The sequence below is a fragment of the Ictalurus punctatus genome, chromosome 23, assembly GCF_001660625.3.
Source record: "Ictalurus punctatus breed USDA103 chromosome 23, Coco_2.0, whole genome shotgun sequence".
Lineage (NCBI taxonomy): Eukaryota > Metazoa > Chordata > Actinopteri > Siluriformes > Ictaluridae > Ictalurus > Ictalurus punctatus.
This window is the reverse complement of record NC_030438.2, coordinates 18,878,408-18,899,667: the sequence shown is the minus strand read 5'-3', so window position 1 is coordinate 18,899,667 and position 21,260 is coordinate 18,878,408. Positions and strand designations below refer to the sequence as shown.

Genomic DNA, 21,260 nt, shown 5'->3' with positions numbered 1-21,260 from the left:
CCAGGACGGAAGTCACCAAAGCACCCCCCCTTTAAAAAAAAAAAAAAACAATGAGCATTTCTCAGATTTGAGTCACTCCCTTTGCCTGCCCATATAGCACAGTGGTAAGGACGGTATCTCCAGCCTGAGGTTGATATAGTAGTTACTTGCATGAAACACACAGCAGCACCATTAGGAAAGGAACAGATACTAACATTAGAGCAGGTAAGATTCTTAGCTTGGGCCCATTTTATTTTCTTTTTTTTCCTGTTTATAGTATTCCTAATGTAATTTTTGGACTGATGATGTTTGATGTGGTTGAGAGAGTTGTTCTTTGGGTTGTTTTTATTTTAAGCTGACCAGTTAACCCTGACAAATGGCAGTTATGCAGTCTCTTGTGTGTGTATATATCTTAATATTTACAGAAATGTATTGAAAAGGTTTATTTTGCCTAAGGACAAGCTCTTTTTTTTTTTTTTTTTTAAATCTTTTTTCTGACAGTAGATACAAGTAGCTCAGCTAATGGTTATGGTTTGAGATTAACAAAGACAGATTTACAGCCTGTGATTTACAGCTGAATGAAGATTGATCTTATGTGAATATGAAATTAGACTATGCTTTGTATACACTTCAAGAAATGGACAACTTGCTTCTAGTAGTCTTTATTCAACAGTAACACTATTTAAATCCAGCTTTAAAACAGTTTAGGTCTTATTGGCTCTTTAATGTTAGATTACTCTCCTCTGTTGTTTAAAACAAAATTGGACAGCAACCTACTACAAATACATCTATGATAATAGGGTGATGAAAGTAAATGTTTACAGTAAAGATAAGAAGAATAAACTGGAGAGGAAGTGCCATGGTTTAATTGCCCATACCCTGTAAAATGAACATAATCACATTTTATTAACCTTATTTGTGCACCCCATGATTCCTTCTGTGAATTATGGACATGGCTTCGTTATTCTAAAACGTACATTAAAAACTACCAAAAAAGTGCTAAAGTAAACAATGATGATTTTAAAAAACCACCGTGAAACACTTTCCATCCAATCATGGCTGTAAGCTACTTCCTCCAGTTACCAGGAGTTGACTGAAGGTCTTTTGTGTGCCTGATAAGGCAGAACGCAGTGATTGTGCAGTTTGTGCTTGGTTCTTTTAATACATTTTTCCTTAATTATTTCAGAATTCCACGTGACCAAAGGCTAGCTAGACAAAAAAAACTAGTGACCCCTCTGCATCAATGGCAGACAAGGAGCAAATCAAGCAGACTGCAGCAATGGTGCTGGGCTGCTTGGAGAAAGTGTCCTCCTTTGCCTCCACCATCAACCCTCTGTTTGGCATCGTTACCTCACTGATTGGTGTAGTGAGGGAAGGCCTAGTGGAAGATGGAGCCAGTGAGCTGGACAAGAACTTCCAGCAGATTCATGACAAGTTGGAGAGCATCTCTGTGCAGAACAAGCAGCTGCTGGACCAGATCCAAATTACTGAGATCAACAAAAACTATGGTGACTTGGAAAAGAACATCAAGTATCAATACCAAGCCTTCAAGACCATGGTGGACAGAATCAGGAAGGACCCAGAAAAAGACAAGCGTTACAGAGAGGATTTCAAGAAAATCTATAGAAAGCAAAAGGGCCGTCTGAATTTGAATGTGTTCTATCAAGCCGTCATGGAAGACCAGGGTCCTTTTGGGAGGCCACTACTGAAATTTTATCTAGAGAAAAGCAACAAGAACAGGAAGATCATGGAGGCTAGATGCGCTCATCTGGCCAACCTTTTCCACATCGGCCTCATGGCACTGATGGCCTACTATGTGGTCACTGAGGATGATGAGGATGAGTTCAGGGAAGAATGGGGCCAAAAGGTCATCAACATTCAGACCAAGATGCAAGAAGTCCTGGATGAGTGTAGTGAGTAGGAATGATACCAAATTCACTGAAAGATTGTTAAACCTCAGCTGTGTGTGTTTATAATACAATATAATGGAGACAATGATAAACAAAATCAATGCTATTTATATTATGAGCAATGAGAACAATTTTTTCTCTTCCTGTATTGTTTTTATGTCTTTTTATTGGATTAGCACTTACAATTCCAATATTTTATTCAACTGAAACAGAATATGCAACATCTTATATGACTTTATAAATCTAAAAGTGTTGCTGAATGTATAGTAAAGCTGTATATTGTAAATCAACAAAGTTGTGTGTTATGATCAGTGTTGTTCATTTTGGCAGATTTTTGAACCAGGGACCATACTGTTTCATTGTTTGATCGACTATTAGCTTGCAAAAACGTTGCATCATTTAATAACAATAATATCATGAATAACATATTTAGTGAGAGTGAAATCATATTATCAATATGGTCATTGTAAATGTCCCAGGATATCTTTTGAAGGACATGTAGCTCACTCCAAGCTGTTCAGGTACACTAATTACCGAGCGATATACAAATTAGTGAGTTTTGCAGCAGTACGATAGTGTCATCTGCAGGCTTTACAATGAATTACATTACTACGTTAAACCTGGAAACAAGTTTCCAAAGAATCTACACACATGGAAGCCCAATGCCTTGCATAGTTATTCAGCAACTTCAGCTTTTCCCCTTTTTATATGTTGTTTAAGTTATATGTCAAGAACCTACTCAAAATAGCCCATGATTCTCAGCCTAATCCCCTCTTTACCCAGTAATACCACTGACTTTTGGTGGACGACCTCCTCTAGGAGTTCAGGTTGTGCCATATACTTTTCATTAAAAAAAAAAAAAAAAAAAAGATAATGATGGTATGTGGAACGTTCAAAGTTTGGGATATTTTTTGGGGGATATCCTGACTGATACTTTTCTAGAACGTTTTTTAAATTTATTTATTTATTTTTGCATAGATACAGTTGTATGCAAAAGTTTTGGCACCCCAACCAGATTCCATATTTTATTGCTTTTTGAAGTGAAAAGAAGAAAGCACATCTACTAGCACTAAAAACGACAAGCAATCCATTTAAAAAAAAAAAAAGTTTTCTCGCAAATTTCAATGCACAGTTACTTTATATTTGATGAACTGAAAAAGGGACTTTACAGCTAGAATGGTGTCCAAGTTCATCAAATGGGCAAGCTTACCCTAATTTCTCCATCTGGGGCTTAATAAAGTGTTATCTTATCTAAGCTCATGCCTTTACCATATTATAATGTCAACTACCTTCACTGAATCCACTGTGCTTTAAAACATGCAGCATGTATTATGACTTTAGTAAAGCCCAAAATACTAATCTCTATACCTTAAAACACACCAGTCAGTGGCCCATTATCAAGGTCTACATGACTCACTATCATGTGCCTGTGCACTCGCCTCACCTACACCTTCTGCATCTACCTCCTCCTTCTGTTGGGTTACGCTGCTATGATTGGTGATGATGAGGAGGTCCTGAGTGAGAAGTGGATCAAGAAGACCAAGAGAATATGCAAAAGCTGACGTAGGAGGTGCCACTGAGTCCTTTCCCCCGATACACAAAGGACTCCTTATGTATTCCATAGTGGACTTATTATTTGTCTTTTTGTCATCTCTTTATCACTGAATATTTCATATTCAGGTCAGCTTAATTTTATGTATGTAGCACTTCATTACTCTTCCACAACTGAATGCTCTACACCGTCACACAGTACTGAATGCATTGAATGGTCTTCAGTACGAGTGTCAGAATTATTTAAGTCCCTGTGTACATTTGGACTATTAAAAACTATAACATATTAGAAAGATTGCATCGATACAAACCTGTGATTTGCAGCTTCAGTAATGTCAAAGCTGCTGTTTATAGAAAATTAACGAACATCTTTAGACCAATCGGAATGGAGAATTGAACAAGAATCTCAATATATGACAATATTTTACATGAGTGACTGCATGACAAAAAAGATGACGAAATGATTTCTAGATGTCAGCTCACCTGGATTGCGTGTGGTTCCTCCAAACTTAGATTTAACACACAGAATTTCAAATGTATTAGACCGAATTAACTCCGCTCATCAGGGTCTGTGAGTAGGGATTCATTGTTTTATGGTTCCTGTGACAAATTAAGTAACTAAGTGGTGCAACATTTGATTCATGTTACTGTGGTACTTATTGTGGCCTGTTTACTTAGAATCCCTACATATCCCCCTTTGGTTGGTGGTATTTGAGGCAAAGACATCGGCGAGTACTGGAAAACACAAAAACAGCCTGGCAAAGCAGACACACCTACAAACAACAAAGCAGCACCTCCATTACTGGCTAAGAACTGGTGTGGGGAATTGAATTATTTGGCGGTCTATGGGATACCTGTATGACACTTGTGTTCCTATGATTGTTGGACTTAGAGGGTAGCACGTTCGCCTCGCACCTCCAGGGTTGGGAGTTCGATTCCCGCCACAGCCCTGTGTGTGCGGAGTTTGCATGTTCTCCCCGTGCTGCAGGGGTTTCTTCCGGGTACTCCGGTTTCCTCCTCCAGTCCAAAGACATGCACGGTAGGCTGACTGGCATGTCTAAAGTGTCCGTAGTGTATGAATGGGTGTGTGAATGTGTATGTGATTGTGCCCTGCAATGGATTGGCACCCTGTCCAGGGTGTACCCCGCCTTGTGCCCCATGCTCCCTGGGATAGACTCCAGGTTCCCCGTGACCCTGTAGGATAAGCAGTATAGAAAATGGATGGATGGATGGATGGAAAACCTGGATCAGGTGTGGTTCCTCTGAATTTATACTTAGCATAGAAAAATGAAATGAAATGTATTTCACATAATAAGACACATTAAGGTTGCACTTACATTCAAATTTTTCTGGAAGACAACAATCTGTTAAAAACAATCTCAGTTCATTTGAGGTGACAGTTAATAACATTGATATAGAAGGCCTGAGACTAACTCCGAAGCTCATGTGACACTTGCCCAAACTTGTCTGCTGTCAGATGTAGTCCACTTATACAGTGAAGTTACAACCCTATCAGTATTAGCTACTTTTACATTAGTGCTGATTTACTTCCTTCACTGAAACTGAAAATGTATTGAAATCAATGCCGTAAAAATTGATTGATTTGTTGGTCAAGACAATTGGTGCTGTCCCAAACCCTTTCACAGAGCAGAGTAGGAGCCTATGAAAGAGGCACAGTTTACAAGATTGTACCCATCCCTTTCGGAGTGGGCTCCTAGGAATGCTCACAAGAGGTGGAGCCCATCCATAGTGGGAGTGCAAGGAGCGCGGGTATAAATACATGTCGAACCACGGAGGCTGCAGCTCTTCAGCACAGCTTGGCTTCACAGGAACACCACAGAAGGCAGCTCTGCACATTTCACCGACTAAACTGTAAGTCTTTTCCTCCTCTCAGCTTTTCTTGATTTCTTTCTTGTTTGCTTCTTTGCTTTCATTTCCTTTTTATTTGCTCAGCTAGTTTAAAATATCAAAAAGTAAGTTCAGTGAAGTTCAGTGGCATAAAAAGAGTACCGATATACAACGTGGATTGTATTAGCAAATTTCTGGTATATAATAGATACAATTAGGAAAGGTTGCGAGATGGGCGGATTTTGTTCTTATCTAAATCTTGATGTGCATAACACTTTGTTTACATTGGATTAGTAACCAAGGATGTGGTTTTGAGACAAAAAAAAAAGACCTTGCTAATGTTAAAAGGCAATGGTCTTTGTGCTGAGAAACTGTGACGCTGGATTCTGTTTAGTTTAGGTTTGGAGCTTTAAAAATTTTATTGCATTTTGAAATAAGTTTGCTTTGAAGATGCTAATTTTTATCCCAGCACTGCCAATATACATTTATTGTTGAGTCACAAGTTGATTACAAACTCCTAATTATTATTTTGTCAAGACAGGGCCAACATTCTGTTCTTCTTCGTCCTCCTCTTCTTCTTCTTCTTATTATTATTATTCTATTTGCAATTTTGTACCTCTCTCACGGATCATAATTTTTGATGTGGAACCACAAAATTTAGAGACATAGAACCTATTCAGGAACAACATACTTGTGCTATTGAGTAAGATGCATAAAAATGCTTCAAATTTCCTTCATTTTTCATAGGGAAGACATATGGGTGCTTTTATTTTCAGTCTGAAGGTCGTGCAGACTAACCCGTTGATGCTACAGGCATGAAACGTAACTTAAGTTAGTACTTTGTCCCGTCTCTGCTCAGGCAGGAGAGGTGAGCCTGATCGGCCTAATGGCGGTGCTGTAACGCACCATTTTATGTTTAAATCATCTCTTGAGCTCCACGAGGCCTATAGACAAATTTTCCCGCCTGATTCTGTGGCTGTTTTCAATGAAACCGTTTAGGTCCACCCACTTAGATTTTTTGATAATTTGCATAATATGCAAAACTTACTTGTGGTTTCACTAATACTGGAATTTTGCCTCAGGTTACCTCAAGGAACTGGGACTATTTATACATAGACATATGAATACAGACTTTGGATTTCTTTGCACAACACCCATACAATCAACATTACTGTTATCATACATCAACATAACATACTTCTATGTAAGTAAACTCTGTTTTTAGGTCAATTCTGTTTTGTGTCACTGGACAGTCGTAAAAAGTATTTCAGTGCATGTGGTAGTGTGTATGGTTGTGTGTTTGACCAATAAAATATTACTTGATTTGATGTCACCTGCCTGAAAAAAAGTTTTTAAATGACATTTCTTGCTATGTTACAGAAAGAACATTTGCCTCCCTTAACGGAAAAAGACCTCTTTCCCGACATCCAATATGAGTGGTGTGGCAGAATGGATTTTGGAAAATAAGGACAAGATTGAAAAGGGAGTGGAGATCCTAGGTAAAGACAGTGAGATCCTGGCAGTCACTGTAGGCCAGTTCAATCCCATCCTGGAGGCAGTTTTTATGGTCTCAGCTGAGCTTCTTGGCAACCCAGAGGGCAACGAGGCGAAGTATCTTGCTGATCAGTTTGAAAGTGTCAACCAGAAGTTGGAAAAGGTCCAGGGTGAGATTGAAAAAACACAGCTGGTGCTGCAGCGATCATCGTTGAACATCGAGAACTTTACGTTCTACACACAGATAATCAACCAGTATGAAATGTTTAAATATATATTCACAGCCAAACCCAAGTTTAAGAAGCTGAAGATAAATGAGTTCCTTGAATTCTTTGAGGAATATGAGGGAGAAAAGAACCTTGATTGCTTGTACGATGCCTTTACTGGAAAGAATTCTTCTGGAGATGCAATGCTGGACATGATACTGGCCACCGAGCAGCGGAGCAGGAGGGCAGTGGAGGAATTCTGTGCTTCGATGAAGAAGGTGTTTGTGGTTGGGATCGTGGCATTGATGGGCTATGCTGCGCTAAAGGAAGGCACTGTTGAAGAGGATATGGTGAAGAAATGGCAAGACCGCATGGAGGAGGTGGAGAAGCGCATGAAGGCTGCAGTAGATGAATGTGTGGACAACTTTCCTGCACAAGCCAAGACTGGACATAGATCAGAAGCTCACGGAGAAGCAGAGCAGTGTCCATAACCCTAACCCTGAGTTTACTGAATTCATACTGGCTGCCCTTCTCAAGAAGTATGACTGGGTGTCCTGGTCAGTTAGGGTGTTTGAAGATGATGACAGCAAACTTGGGAAGTTTCTGTCTGGGAAGTGGCACCATGTAAATGGAGGAGGTGACAATTATCTTCATCTTTTGAGCAATAATAACATGAGGATTGTGGCATTTTTCACTGAGGACCCTAAACAAGAGTCAAATAAAGGATCAAATAGAGGAAGAGAAAGGTGATATGGAGTCTCTATGCAAGAGTCTTCCTAACTGCCATGTGCATGCTGTCAGTCGCTCTAACAGACTGGAGGAAGCCAATAATTTCAGTCCTGAGCACTTTTATTATATTTATAACAAAAAAGCTTACATTTGTAGCCACTCAGAATAATGGAATTTAGATCAAACTAAATCTATTAATGCCAATCAGTGTCTACACTATCTGCTCAATTCTGCAAGCTCCTATTAATTAATGGATTCTACATTTTTACAAAAATTTGTGATTATTATTGTTGTTGTTGGTGGTATAGCGGGTCAAATCACTCAGGCTTGACAGGAATACATTAGGCTCTAAAGAACGAAAACTGCACTGAAAAAAGTTTGATATTGTTCCTATGTTGTATTAATCTTTATATACTGTATATATAAATAAACCCAAGGTTTAGTAAACCTACTCCCATCTCATGAGCTATTATTTCCGCCGAACACCAGGAACCTGGCTGGATATATTCCAGGCTTTGCCACAGACTTCCCTCCCCCTAAAATTTGTACTTAAAAATCTATTCGAGCATATTGTTATTGTGGATATGAAATGTCTACACGCCCCTGGTAAAGTGGCAGGTTTTTGTGATGTAAAAAAAAGAAGAAGAAAGAAACCAAGATAAATCATGACAGAACCTTTTCAACCGTTATTGTGAAATTTTACGCTATTAATTAAAGTGAAAAACAATAAGAATCATTTTAGGGGAATTATTATTTATTTTTTTTAAAGTACAGTACAATAACCTGGTTGCATAAGTGTGCACACCCCTAAACTAATACTTTGTTGAAGAACCTTTAGATTTTATCACAGCATTCAATATTTTGGGGTAGGAGTCAATCAGTTTGGCAGGGCACTTTAATCTACTGATAAATTACTGCTAACTGTCCCACGTTCATGTTTAAAACACAAGGGTGACCAAATGTTCAGGCTGCCCCTAGACCGTGGAATACGCTACCTTTTCGAGTAAGATTTATTTTAACCATTGACTAATTTAAATCGTGCCCATCTTTTCTCCTTGGCATACGACTGTATCTAATCCTTGGTTTTTAAAGTCATGTCTCCACTTAACATTTTAATACAGGGATTTATACTTTGTTTTATTATTTCATGTCTGGCTTGGAATTCTTTTTTTTTTTTTTAATTATTAATCAGTATAGTAACTATTATTGTGTCAAACATTTCTGTCAGCTCGTCTTTTTCCTAATAACATACTATTCTAATTTCAGACCCTAGTTTTTTGATGTTAGTCAATAGAATATGTTAAATACGTTAAAAAAGTCTGCCTGGCAGAATTTGGCCTAGCTGTATATAACCAAAAACAAATAAATAAAATAACAAATGAATGAATGAAGCTTGGCAGATGCTGCAGGGTTTCTTTAAGGTGCACTGTGCTGCTTGATGGGACCAGCCACATTAGTGGCATATCTTTGTCACAAATCCATTTTGCTTTCTGCTTCATTGCAATGCTCTGGACCCACAGGCACTTGCTCAAGAAATACTCATCATTGTCACAACACTGGCACAGTATGCTTTGAGTTTAACCCTTTTCTTTGCTGCAGCTCTGGTTTCACTGTTACACTCTGCCAAAGCACCAGTTTGTTGTTGTTGTTGTTCAACTGTGATACACAAGTGGGGTCCACACTGGAGTTTCCTGCTTCACCTGTCACTATCGTGTGTGATTAGGCAGTAGAGTAACATAGATAGGAATCTGCCATGTGCCGTGCTTCCTCCAGCTTCAGGTAGTCTAACAAGACCTGATATTTGAACAGCTCTGTACAGCTAGCTGGCAGGAGGCGCTCTAAAGCCATGTTCATCTACACAAATGGGTCTTTATGCAAGAAATCAGAAATTGTAGGTTTTGACCCTCCACAGGCGATCTCAGAGTGCAGATGAGCTTGTCCAGATGTCCAATGCAAATGAGTCATTACTCCAGCATGATCAATAAACTGGCTTTGGCTGACAGGATCAAAACAAAATGTACCATAACACTTTATGCTAGTTAGCAAAACGCTTGACCAGACAATAACACATTTGTAAGACCTGCTGTTAATTTAATAGTTAATAGTTCAGTATAAATTACACGGCAAACAAAAGCACAGACATGCCCGTAGTGTATGGCAGTGTTGGATGAAGTATGGCGGTGTTGGATGAAGTATGGCGGTGTTGGACACTTATTGTAATACTCAGTTGTATGTGTTAACAGCTTTTAGTCCTTTCACTATGCCTATTGTAGCATGCAATAAACCTGCTAAGAAGTGAATACATTTCATCAATATATTTGAGCCAAACTGCTACAAGGCATATCCCACCAAAGCACGCCCCCTAAAAAACCAGTGAGCATTTCTCAGATACGAGTCACGCCCTTAGCCTGCCCATATAGCACAGTAGTAAGGACGCTATCTCCTGTCTGCGGTAACATGAAAAACACAGCAGCAGCATTAAGAAGGGAACAAGTACATACATCAGAGCAGGTAAGGTTCTTAGCTTGGGTTCATTTTCTTTTTTATCTGTTTGCTGTATACCTGATGAAATTTTGGGCTGATGATGTTATTTGATGTGGAGAGAGCCATTGTTTGGGTTGTGTTCATTTTAAGCTAACAAGGTTGCCCTGACAATGGGCAGTGCTTCAGCACTAGATGTAGTCTCTACATTGTGTATATCTGAGTATTTAGGTAAATTTATTGAAAGGCTATGTATATTTTGGCTATGGACTTTTTTTTTTTTTTTTTTAAATGTCTGGCTCATAATAAAATGGTAGATACAAGACGTTTTACTAATGGCTATGGTTTGGGATTACCAGGGACAGATTTCCAGCCTGTGATTCACAGATGAATGACAATCTATCCTATGTGAATATGAAATTAGACTATGCTTTCTATAAACTTCAAGAAACTGAAATCTTGCTTTCAGTAGACTATATGATGCACTATTTAATTCCAGCTTAATGATGAAAGCTATATCCATCCATCCATCCACCCATTTTCTATAGCACGTATTCAGTTTTATTTGTATAGTGCGTACAACAATGGGCATTGTCCCAAAGCAGCTTTACAGAAATATGTAAATTCAGGATATAAATTTTAAATGGATGAATTTATCCCAAATGAACAAGCTTATCGTACACACCCTGGGCAGGGTGCCAACCCATCGCAGGGAACAATACCACACCCATTCACACAATACAGACAATTTAGAGATGACAGTCACCCTACAGAGCATGTCTTTGGACTGGGGGAGGAAACCCCCGAAGCACGGGGAGAAAGCTTTATTGGACTCCCTAATGTTTTAAGCTTAGGTTTTCAACTGAAAACCACAGCAGGTACTACAGTTTGGCCTCAGTTTAGGTTTTATTGACTCTATTTAATGTTACATTACTCTCCTCGGTTGTTAAAAAAAATTGGATAGCAACCTACTACATATGCAGCAATGATTATTAAAAGTAAAAAAGTAAAACTGTTTACAGTAAAGATAAAAAGTATAAACTGGAGAGGAAGTGCCATTTCTTAAATCAAATATCTAACACTCATAGTGAATAAATGCCTATACCCTTGATAATAAACACAATTTAAACCTTATTCCTGCACCCCATGATTCCTTGTGTGAATTATGGTCATGACTTTTTATTCTAAAACATATGTTAAAAAAAACCTACCAAAAAAAGTGCAAAAGTAAACAATAGGGATTTTAAGAAACCACATGGAACACATTCCGTCCAATGACGGCTATAAGCTACTTCCTCCAGTTACCAGGAGTTGCACCCATAAGAATTTCTATAGCAGCGCCCCCAGGAATAAGGTGGATATGACTGGAGGTCTTTTGTGTGCCTGATAAGGCAGAACGCAGTGGTTGTACAGTTCGTGCTTGGTTGTTTAATACACTTTTCCTTAATTGTTTCAGACTCCCACCAAAGGCTAGCTAGACAAAAAACTAGTGACCCCTCTGCATCAATGGCAAACAAGGAGCAAATCAAGCAGACTGCAGCAATGGTGCTGGGCGGCTTGGAGAAAGTGTCCTCCTTTGCCTCCTCCTTCAACCCTCTGTTTGGCATCGTTACCACATTGGTTGGTTTAATGAGGAAAGGCCTAGTGGAAGGTGAAGCCAGTGAGCTGGACAAGGACTTCCAGCAGATTCATGACAAGTTGGAGAGCATTGCTAAGCAGAACAAGCAGCTGCTGGACCAGATGCAAATTACTGAGATCAACAAAAACTATGGTGACTATGAACAGAACATCAAGCACCAATACCAAGCTTTCAAGACCATGGTGGACCAAATCAGGAATGACCCAGAACAAGACGAGCATTTCAAAAAGGATTTCAAGAAAACCTATGAAATACAAAAGGGCCGCCTGAATTTGAATGTGTTCTATGAAGCCGTCATTGAAGAGCATGGTCCTTTTGGGAGACCACTACTGAGATATTATCTAGAGAAATGCAACAGGAACAGGAAGATCATGGAGGCTAGATGCGCTCATCTGATCTACCTCTTCCACATCGGCCTCATCGCACTGATGGCTTACTATATAGTCACTAAGGATGATCAGGATGCGTTCACAAATGAATGGAAGCAAAGGATCCTCGACATTCAGACCAAGATGCAAGAAGTCCTGGATGAGTGTAGTGAGCCTAATTAATTGAATGCCTTATTATTCCTAATTAACTGAATGCTTCATTATGCCTAATTAACTTAAAGATTGTTAAACCACAGCGGTCTTGTGCTGCATTATAATGTAGACAATGATAAACAAATAAATGTTATTTATATCATGAGCAATGAGAACATTGTTTTTTTTTCCGCTTCCTGTATTGTTTTTATGCCTTTTTATTGGATTAGCACTTAAAAATCCTATCTTTGATTCAATTGAAACAGTTATGCAACATTTTATATGACTTTATAAATCTAAAATTGTTGCTGAATGTATAGTAGAGCTGTATATTGCAAATCATCAAAATTAATTTGGGAACCATGTATTTTGAAACAGGGACCATACTGTTTCATTGTTTTATTGACTATTAGCTTGCTATACACACACACACACACACACACACACACACACACACACACACACACACACACACAGTACAGTACTGTGCAAAAGTCTTAGGCACCCTATTTCCTTTAGTACAAACTTTGTTATGGATTTTTATTTTATGACTTTCTACATTATCGAGTCAGTACAGAAACATTTAAACATTTTAGATATCCAAACATTAGTTTTCCAGCACAAAATGAAATGTCACAGAAAAAATGTTTGTATGTCAGTAAAGAAAGCAGAATATTAAGTGGTAAGACACACCTTTCAAACAAAAAACACAATGAAGGCTGCTGGTATTTGCTGCAAAAAAAAGAAGCAAGTGTGACAGTCAAAGTCTCCAGAAGAACCGTGGCTGGTTCTGCAAGATGCTCGATAAAACTTACTTTACTCATTTCCTTATGACAATGAGTCTACTGTTGCTGTTTTGTTTGTTTGTTTGTTTGTTTTTTCAAAGCAAAGGGTCGTCACACCAAATATTGCCTTTGTTTCATTCATAATTGTTTACTGCTCTTTATAGTTTGTTTGTTTGTTTGTTTGTTAGAGAGAGAGAGAGAGCGCGAGCGAGCGTCATATTATCATCAAGTCCCAGGATATCTTTTTAAGGACATAGCTCACTCCAAAATGTTCAGGTACGCTAACCACAGGGTAATATGCAAATTAGCATGTTTTGCAGCAGTAGAATAGTGACATCTGTAGGTCTTACCATTTATTACATTATTACGTTAAACCTGGAATCACTTTTGTGTAGAACAGAGGTTCTCAACCTTTTGTAACTGGAGACCCCCCAAGCCTCCCTTATCACGTGGCACGCTCCATACACACACACACACACACACACACACACACACACACAGCCTACCTAATCTATAATCTGTTTTTGATAGATAAACTTTTTTTAATGACTTTTTATAACTTTAATGTTTTTTTTTTTTTTTTACAACTAGGTTGTCATAACATGGACTATTTTAAATATAAAACATGTTGCATTCCATTCGTCTCGTATTCTAAAAACATTCATATAAGAATGATGTAAATTGGAACGAAGGGCGCGTCTCGTTATCCATGACACTGTTAATTCTCCGGCTCTCGGCCCCTCACTGAACAGAGCAGACGCAGAGAGAGGGGAGAGTGCAGCGGGAAAGAGAGACCTCGCGCTTCGGGACAGAACTGGTGACGTTTGGAAAGTTGCTAAGGTTTGTCCAAAAAGTCGCTAGATTTGTCGTTAGGCGCTTTTTTGTGTTTATTATTATTATTATTATTATTATTATTATTATTATTATTATATTTTATTTATTTTTTTTGCACACACAAAAAAGGCAAAAAGAAAATACAGAAGGAGAGGGAACGCGGGGTTTTTCCCATTTATGCACATTCTATTTTAAAAGCACTAAAATACACCGAGTACACAAATGATGCCCTGTCTGTGTTTTTTTTTTCCTTTTTTTTTTCTTCTTGAAAACTATTTGCGCCCCCTTCCTATCTCTCCACGCCCCCCTGTTTGAGAACAACTGGGAATCTACACACGGTAGTCCCACGCTGTCATAATAAGAGTTTTAAAAACAGTGCCTTGCATCATTCTTCACCCACTTGTTAATGTTATATGTCAAGAACCTTCTCAAAATAACTCTCAGGCGAATCCCCTGTTTACCCAGCAACTGACTTGATGGACAGCGTCTTCTAGGCAGAGTTGAGGTTGTGCCATATTCTTTTCATTTAAAAAATATAAGAAGATAAATATGCTCTGTGGAGCATTCAAAGTTTGGAATATTTTTTGGGATATCCCGAGTGATACTTTTCTAGAACGTTTTTTTTGTTTTCATAGGTACAGCGGTGTGCAAAAGTTTGGGCACCCCAATCAAATTCCATATTTTATTGATTGTTAAACTGAAAAGAAGTCAGCAAAACCACTGCAGCAAACTATGTTTAAAAATCACATTTTCCTGCGAATGTTAATGCGCAATTACGTTATATTTGATGAACTGAAAAAAAAGTTCTGAGACTTTACAGATAGAAAGATGCCCAAGTAAATGAAATGGCCAAGCACGTGCTTTTACTCTTTTATAAAGTCAACTACCATCATTGATAGCAATTTGCTTTCAAACATGTTCCAGGTTACATATATTATGATTTTAGTAAAGCACAAAATACTAATCTGTGTACTTTAAGTCACACTAGTCAGTTTTAAACACAGGCGTTTATGAGTTATTACTCTTCTACAAATGTATGCTATAAAGTTAAACATTAATGAATGCATTGAATGGTCTAAAGTACGCGTGTCAGAATCATTCCAGTCCCTGTGTACACTGGGGACTATAAAAATGATCAAATATCAGAAGGAGTGCATTAATATTAACCCACGAGATGCAGGTGCACTACTGTCAAAGCTGCTTTTATATAAAATTAACAATCTAATATTTAAACATCTCTAGACATGCCAGAATCGAGAATTCGACATCAATCTAAATATTTTATATTTAATAGTTTTTTGGTTTTTTTCAAACTCTCAATTAGTGTTCCTGTCAGGATGCGATAAACATGTGAGTGTTCGTATGACCATAAAATTGATGGATAGAACTGTAAATGGCAGCTTATCACCTCCCCTCTTTGATTGAGTGGCTAGAAGAGGATCTGTAGTGGACCAATGGTTTCGCTAAAGCCCGCCCTCATGTACATGAAACTCGAACTGCAGCTTTTGGAAAAGGAAGCAGGGAATGTGGAAACAAGCGCGAAGGGAAAAACAGCACGAGCGTTCAAAAATGAAAACATGCGCAGAAAATGTCCGAGAGCACAAAAAACCACAGTAATATAACCAAGGAAAAAGATTTTCTGTGTGATTCAAAGAACATTGCAAAGTCCATTAGCAGGGATGTAGCACAACATGGAGGTGAAAGCAGCGGTCTGGTTATTTAAATGTGAAAGTGCAATTAAAATATGTTGTCCCTAAAATCAATGAATAACCATGATAAATAATCGTGATCTCGATATTGATCAAAATTATCGTGATTATCATTTTGGCCATGATCATGCAGCCCTGTAGCATATGAAAATGATAACTGTATTTCACATAATAAGACAGTAAGGTTGCACTGACATTCCTATTTCCTGGAAGACAACAATATTTTAAAACCGATATAAGTTTCTTTCTTTCTTTTTTTCTTTTTTTTTTTTAGTGATGGTAAGAACGTTGATATAGAAGGCCTGAGGCTAATCCCCACTAATGGAAAGTCATGTGACACCTGCTCAAAGTCACGTGACACCAGCTGTCAGATATAATCGACATATACAGTGAAGGTACAACCAAATCAGCCTTAGCTACTTTTACATGAGTCCTGATTTACTTCCTTCACTGAAACTCAAAATGTATGCAAATCAATGCCATACAATGTGTCACAGTCTTTATTTATTATCATATTGCTTCTAACTTCTTACCTTCTGTGATGCAATGTTTTAGTCCAGTTGTATGATTTTTTTTTTAACTTAATTACAGTATGTCAGGAAATATATAGTTTTTTTTTAGATTTCGTTCTAATCAGCTCCAACACATTTAACCCGTCTCATAGTTAGTGATGTTTAGTGTAACAGCTTTTCAGTGTTTGGATTTAATTCAGATGAATGCCAAAGCTGTTCTGTAAAACCTGCCCTAACACCAAAGCACGCCGGACCTAATTTGAAGTTCTTTGAATTTCCTAGGTTTTTGTAACTATTTTTGTCATTCTAATATTATGATTATTTTTATTGAGGAGACTTTTTGTTTGCTCTGTTGGTCATGACAGTAAAAGAGTAAAAGCCTATGAACGAGGAAATGACCCATCCCTCTCAGAGTGAGCTTCTAGGCATGCTCAGAAGAAGTGGAGCCCATCCATAGTGGGAGAGCTGTGAGAAGCGAGGTTATAAATAAAGGTTACAAATCCACAGAGGAGTGCAGCTCTTCCTGCACAGCTTGTCATCGCTGGCACACCACAGAGGGCACCTCTGCACATTTCTCCAAATAACTGTAAGCCTTTTCCTCCTCTCAGAATTTTGTGCTGCTTTGCTTTTCCTTTCACTGAGCAGTGGCATAAACAGTACCTATCTACAATATGGATTGGATTTCTGGTTAGATACGATAGATACAATAAGGAAAGGTTTCAAGATGGCCGTATTTTGTGTTTTAGTAAACACTGACGTGTGTAACACTTTGTCTTCATCATCAGTGTCGTAGGATTAGTAACCAAGGATGTGGTTTTGAGATTTAAAAAAGACTTTGCTAATGATAAAAGGCAATGGTCTTTGTGCTAACAAACTATGACAATGGATTCTGTTTAGTTTAGGTTTGGAGCTTTATAAAAATAAAAAAAAATTAAAAACATTCAAAGGGAAAACTGAAAATTGGTATCATAAAGAGATTTATGAACAATATAACCCCAATCTGTCGATCAATTCTAGTGTGGTAGAGCTACATTCACTCAAGCAGCTGTAACTGAGGCTTTTGAGAAGATGTTCCTGTTTTTGGGTGTGGTCATCAATTAAGTTCAGAAAACTGTTTCTCAGGAACTGCCAGTCCGATTGAGCTCAAATTAGGTATTCTTCATCGTCATCCTAATTTGTAAGTGTTTGTTAATGTCGACCTGGTTGCTGAAAAAGTATGGCCACCACTGGCACCAATCGGCTTGCAGATTGGCCAGTTAACTTTCAGCAGGCATTTGATAGGGTTAACAGTCAATAATTGTCACAAAACCTGAATAACCGGCAACTCTAGGAACCCACTAAAAATGATGCCTTGTCACTCACACTGGCCACTGAACCCTTTTCATATAGTCAAGCATATCTCGTGTAAAATAAGGCGTACATTGAAGATATTTTCTTTGGCTATCTTTCATCGATTCGTGCTTCAAAACTGTGGTGTCAGATTACGCATAAGTGCCTGCCCATCAATAATTGTCTTACAAGTCATTGATGGGCAGGCACTTCTGAGTAATCTTTTCACCGCCTGCGAACGAATCGATGCGAGGCAGAGCTTACTTTTTAGTCAAACAGCTACAACATGAAATATTAGATGGATCCAGTTAAAACCTGGAAGGCATATTCAGGACTAGGTTCTGAGGTTTGTCAATGGGAACACCATAGCAAACAACAAGGATACCATAGCAACTACCTAATAACAGCCTAACAGCCACACAGAACATCACAGCAATACCTTAGCAACCAACGAATGACTAACTACATTCTTGCGAATACTGCAATTTTGCTGCAGGTTACCGCAAAGAATTGGGATTATTTGTACAACACCTACACAATCAACATTCCTGTTATCATACAAGGCATATCCCACATTTATAAATATTTATTACATTGGTAGCTTTTTCACTGCAGCTACCTCAGCTCGACATTGAACAGCATTGCACTGCACTTTATTCAACATACAGATCATAGTTTTGCTGTAGGCAAATTATGTTTTAAGTACATTCTGTTTTGTGTCACCGGACAGTCGTAAAAAGTATTTCAGTGCATGTGGTAGTGTGTGTGTGTGTGTGTGTGTGTGTGTGTGTGTGTGTGTGACCAATAAAATATTACTTGATTTGATATCACCTGCCTGAAAAAAGTTTTTAAATGACTTTTCTTGCTATGTTACAGAAAGAACATTTGCCTCCCTTAACGGAAAAAGACCTCTTTCCCGACATCCAATATGAGTGGTGTGGCAGAACGGATTTTGGAAAATAAGGACAAGATTGAAAAGGGAGTGGAGATCCTAGGTAAAGGCTGTGAGTTCCTGGCAGTCACTGTAGGCCAGTTCAATCCCATCCTGGAGGCAGTTTTTAGGGTCTCAGCTGAGATCCTTTGCAACCCAGAGGGCAAGGAGGCGAAGTATCTTGCTGATCAGTTTGAAAGTGTCAACCAGAAGTTGGAAAACATTGAAAAAACACAGCTGGCACTGCAGCGATCATTGTTGAACATGGAGAACTTTAAGTTCTACACACAGATAATCAACCAGTATGAAATGTTTAAATATATATTTACAGCCAAACCCCAGTATAAAAGGTTGAAGATAAACGAGTTCCTCATCTACTTTGAGGTATATGATGGAGAAAAGAACCTTGATTGCTTGTACGATGCCTTCACTAGAGAGAACTCTTCTGGAGATCCAATGCTGACCACTATACTGGCCACCGAGCAGCGGAGCAGGAGGGCAGTGGAGGAATTCTGTGCTTCGATGAAGAAGGTGTTTGTGGTTGGGATCATGGCATTGATGGGCTACGCTGCGCTAAAGGAAGGCACTGTTGAAGAGGATATGGTGAAGAAATGGCAAGACCGTATGGAGGAGGTGGAGAAGCGCATGAAGGCAGCAGTAGATGAATGTGTGGACAACTTTCCTGCACAAGCCAAGATTGATATAAATCAGAAGCTTACAGAGAGGCAGAGCAGTGTCGACCCTGAGTTTACTAAATTCATACTGGATGCCCTTGTCAAGAAGTATGACTGGGTGTCCTGGTCAGTTAGGGTGTTTGAAGATGATGACAGCAAACTTGGGAAGTTTCTGTTTGGCAAGAGGCACCATGTAAATGGAGGTGACAATTATTTTGAGCTTTTGTGCAGTAATAAAATAATGATTGTGGTGTCTTTCACTGAGGACCCTAAACCGCTCAACAAGAGTCAGATAAATGATCAAATAGAGGAAAAGAAACGTGATATGAAATCTATGGCTGAGTCTCTATGTAGGAGTTTTCCTAACTGCCATGTGCATGCTGTCAGTCACGCTAACAGAGTGGAGGAAGCCAATAATTTCAACCCTGAGCACTTTTATTATATACATCACAAAAAAGCTTACATTTGTATCCACTCAGAATAATGGAATTTAGATCAAACTAAATCTATTAATGCCAATCAGAGTCTACACTATCTGCTCTATTTGGATTCTCCAGGCTCCTATTAATTAACAGATTCTACATTTAGACAAAAATTTATGCTTGTTGTTGTTGTTGTTGTTGTTGTTGTAGCACTTAATCATGGAAACAAGACAGATTTAGACTGAGGGTCAAAGCACTATGGCTTGACAGGAACACATTAGGCTCTAAAGAAAGAAATATGAACAGAAAAGAAGTTTAATTTTGTTTTAATGTCCATACCTTATATAAACCCTTACATATGTAAATAAACCCAAAGTTTATTAAACCTATTCCCAGCTTATGACCTTTTTTTTTTTCTGATACACCTAATGTAAACACTGGTTACATTCCCAGCATTTTTATTTTATATTGTTATATCTTTTTGCATTACCCGTTACTATTGTCCTGTTTCAGTAATTATTGTACTACCTTGTGCTGTTTGCACATGCACTTTATACAGTCCTGTGTAGGTCTTATTTAGTTCTGTGTAATCTCATGTATTTTGGTGTTGTGTTATGTAGCATCATGACCCTGAAGGAATGTTGTTTCATTTCACTGTGTACTCTACCATCTGTATATGGTTCAAATGACAATAAAGCCAGAATACAGACTTTCCCTTCTAAACTCAGTGCATGAACTTGTCAATCTATTAGAGCTTACTGTTAAATACAGGCTTTTAAGCTATTATTAGATTTTACCATTACATCATTGAGCATTAGTAATTAATACATAAGTAATGCATATAAAATGATTAATAAATGATACTATTGAAATATCTAATCATTGTTTCTTCTTTTATATTCCTTTATATGCCTCGTACAGCAGGGTCAACTTCAGTGACACGTTTAAATTGGTATTTATTTCTAGCATATTTGAATATGAATGAATAATCAATAAATAAAGAGTAATCAATGATCAATAAGTACGGTTTCAGAAAGAAATTTCCCCAAAATTCATCATCAGCCTATTCTAATATGATTTGAACAGACTAAGTTAAATGGACTACATATTAATATATTGGCCTGTGTATCATTCCATAAATCCATTTCTGCACCAGTAAACAGCACTGACATGGTTTTAGAAAATATTTGACATTTTCCAAATTAACAACCTATATATATATATATATATATATATATATATATATATATATATATATATATATATATATATATATATATATATATATATAATATAGTATTGTTCTATATTTGTTTCCCTGCTTATTAAGCATAAAAGCAACATTCATCAGTGTCACTTAACCAGTTTCATGCAGCTCTTCATGTAACGCTTCTGGGTTGGGAATGCGGTGGCGGGAAACAGGCTGAGGACAACTCAAAAGGGCTCTTTATTCTCTTTATTTTTACTTTCGCTTCACAGCAGACTCGCTCAAAGACCCACACCCACACTTTATCTTTCTCTCTCTCTCTCTGAAAGCACAAACAAACACACATAAATCATCACGTTACCTGCAGGTTCGACAAATACTCTTCCACTTTTATACACCTGTATATGATTCAAACTAACACTATGCTTATTTTGTAGTGTGTCATACATACATGTATAAGCATCATGGGATTTTGTGTGAAAGTGTGGGAGAAAAGTTG

General features: G+C 38.0%; 2 protein-coding genes and 1 pseudogene across 6 annotated transcripts; all 3 read left to right on the top strand.

The window, feature by feature from the left end:
- On the top strand, positions 1 to 16,784 carry LOC108256173 (uncharacterized). Of its 3 annotated transcripts, XM_053674840.1 has the most exons (6): positions 1 to 204; positions 1,166 to 1,892; positions 11,655 to 13,419; positions 13,896 to 13,983; positions 15,961 to 16,081; positions 16,564 to 16,784. In XM_053674840.1, the coding sequence occupies exons 2-3, from the start codon at positions 1,223 to 1,225 to the stop codon at positions 12,386 to 12,388; spliced, it is 1,404 nt and encodes a 467-aa protein (XP_053530815.1). In that variant the 5' UTR covers positions 1 to 204; positions 1,166 to 1,222; the 3' UTR covers positions 12,389 to 13,419; positions 13,896 to 13,983; positions 15,961 to 16,081; positions 16,564 to 16,784. The 3 variants fall into 3 exon arrangements, with proteins under 3 accessions (XP_053530815.1, XP_053530814.1, XP_017308247.2); XM_053674839.1 differs by having other exon boundaries at positions 11,655 to 13,983; XM_017452758.3 differs by lacking the exon at positions 15,961 to 16,081 and having other exon boundaries at positions 11,655 to 13,983.
- On the top strand, positions 5,319 to 8,168 carry LOC124626226 (uncharacterized; annotated as a pseudogene).
- Positions 14,114 to 20,433, top strand: LOC124626227 (uncharacterized). Of its 3 annotated transcripts, none has more exons than XM_053674841.1 (2): positions 14,114 to 14,482; positions 18,404 to 20,433. In XM_053674841.1, the coding sequence occupies exon 2, from the start codon at positions 18,456 to 18,458 to the stop codon at positions 19,614 to 19,616; it is 1,161 nt and encodes a 386-aa protein (XP_053530816.1). In that variant the 5' UTR covers positions 14,114 to 14,482; positions 18,404 to 18,455; the 3' UTR covers positions 19,617 to 20,433. The 3 variants fall into 3 exon arrangements, with proteins under 3 accessions (XP_053530816.1, XP_047006218.1, XP_053530817.1); XM_047150262.2 differs by lacking the exon at positions 14,114 to 14,482 and adding an exon at positions 16,658 to 16,784; XM_053674842.1 differs by lacking the exon at positions 14,114 to 14,482 and adding an exon at positions 18,005 to 18,023.
- The last annotated feature ends 827 nt before the right edge of the window (positions 20,434 to 21,260 follow it).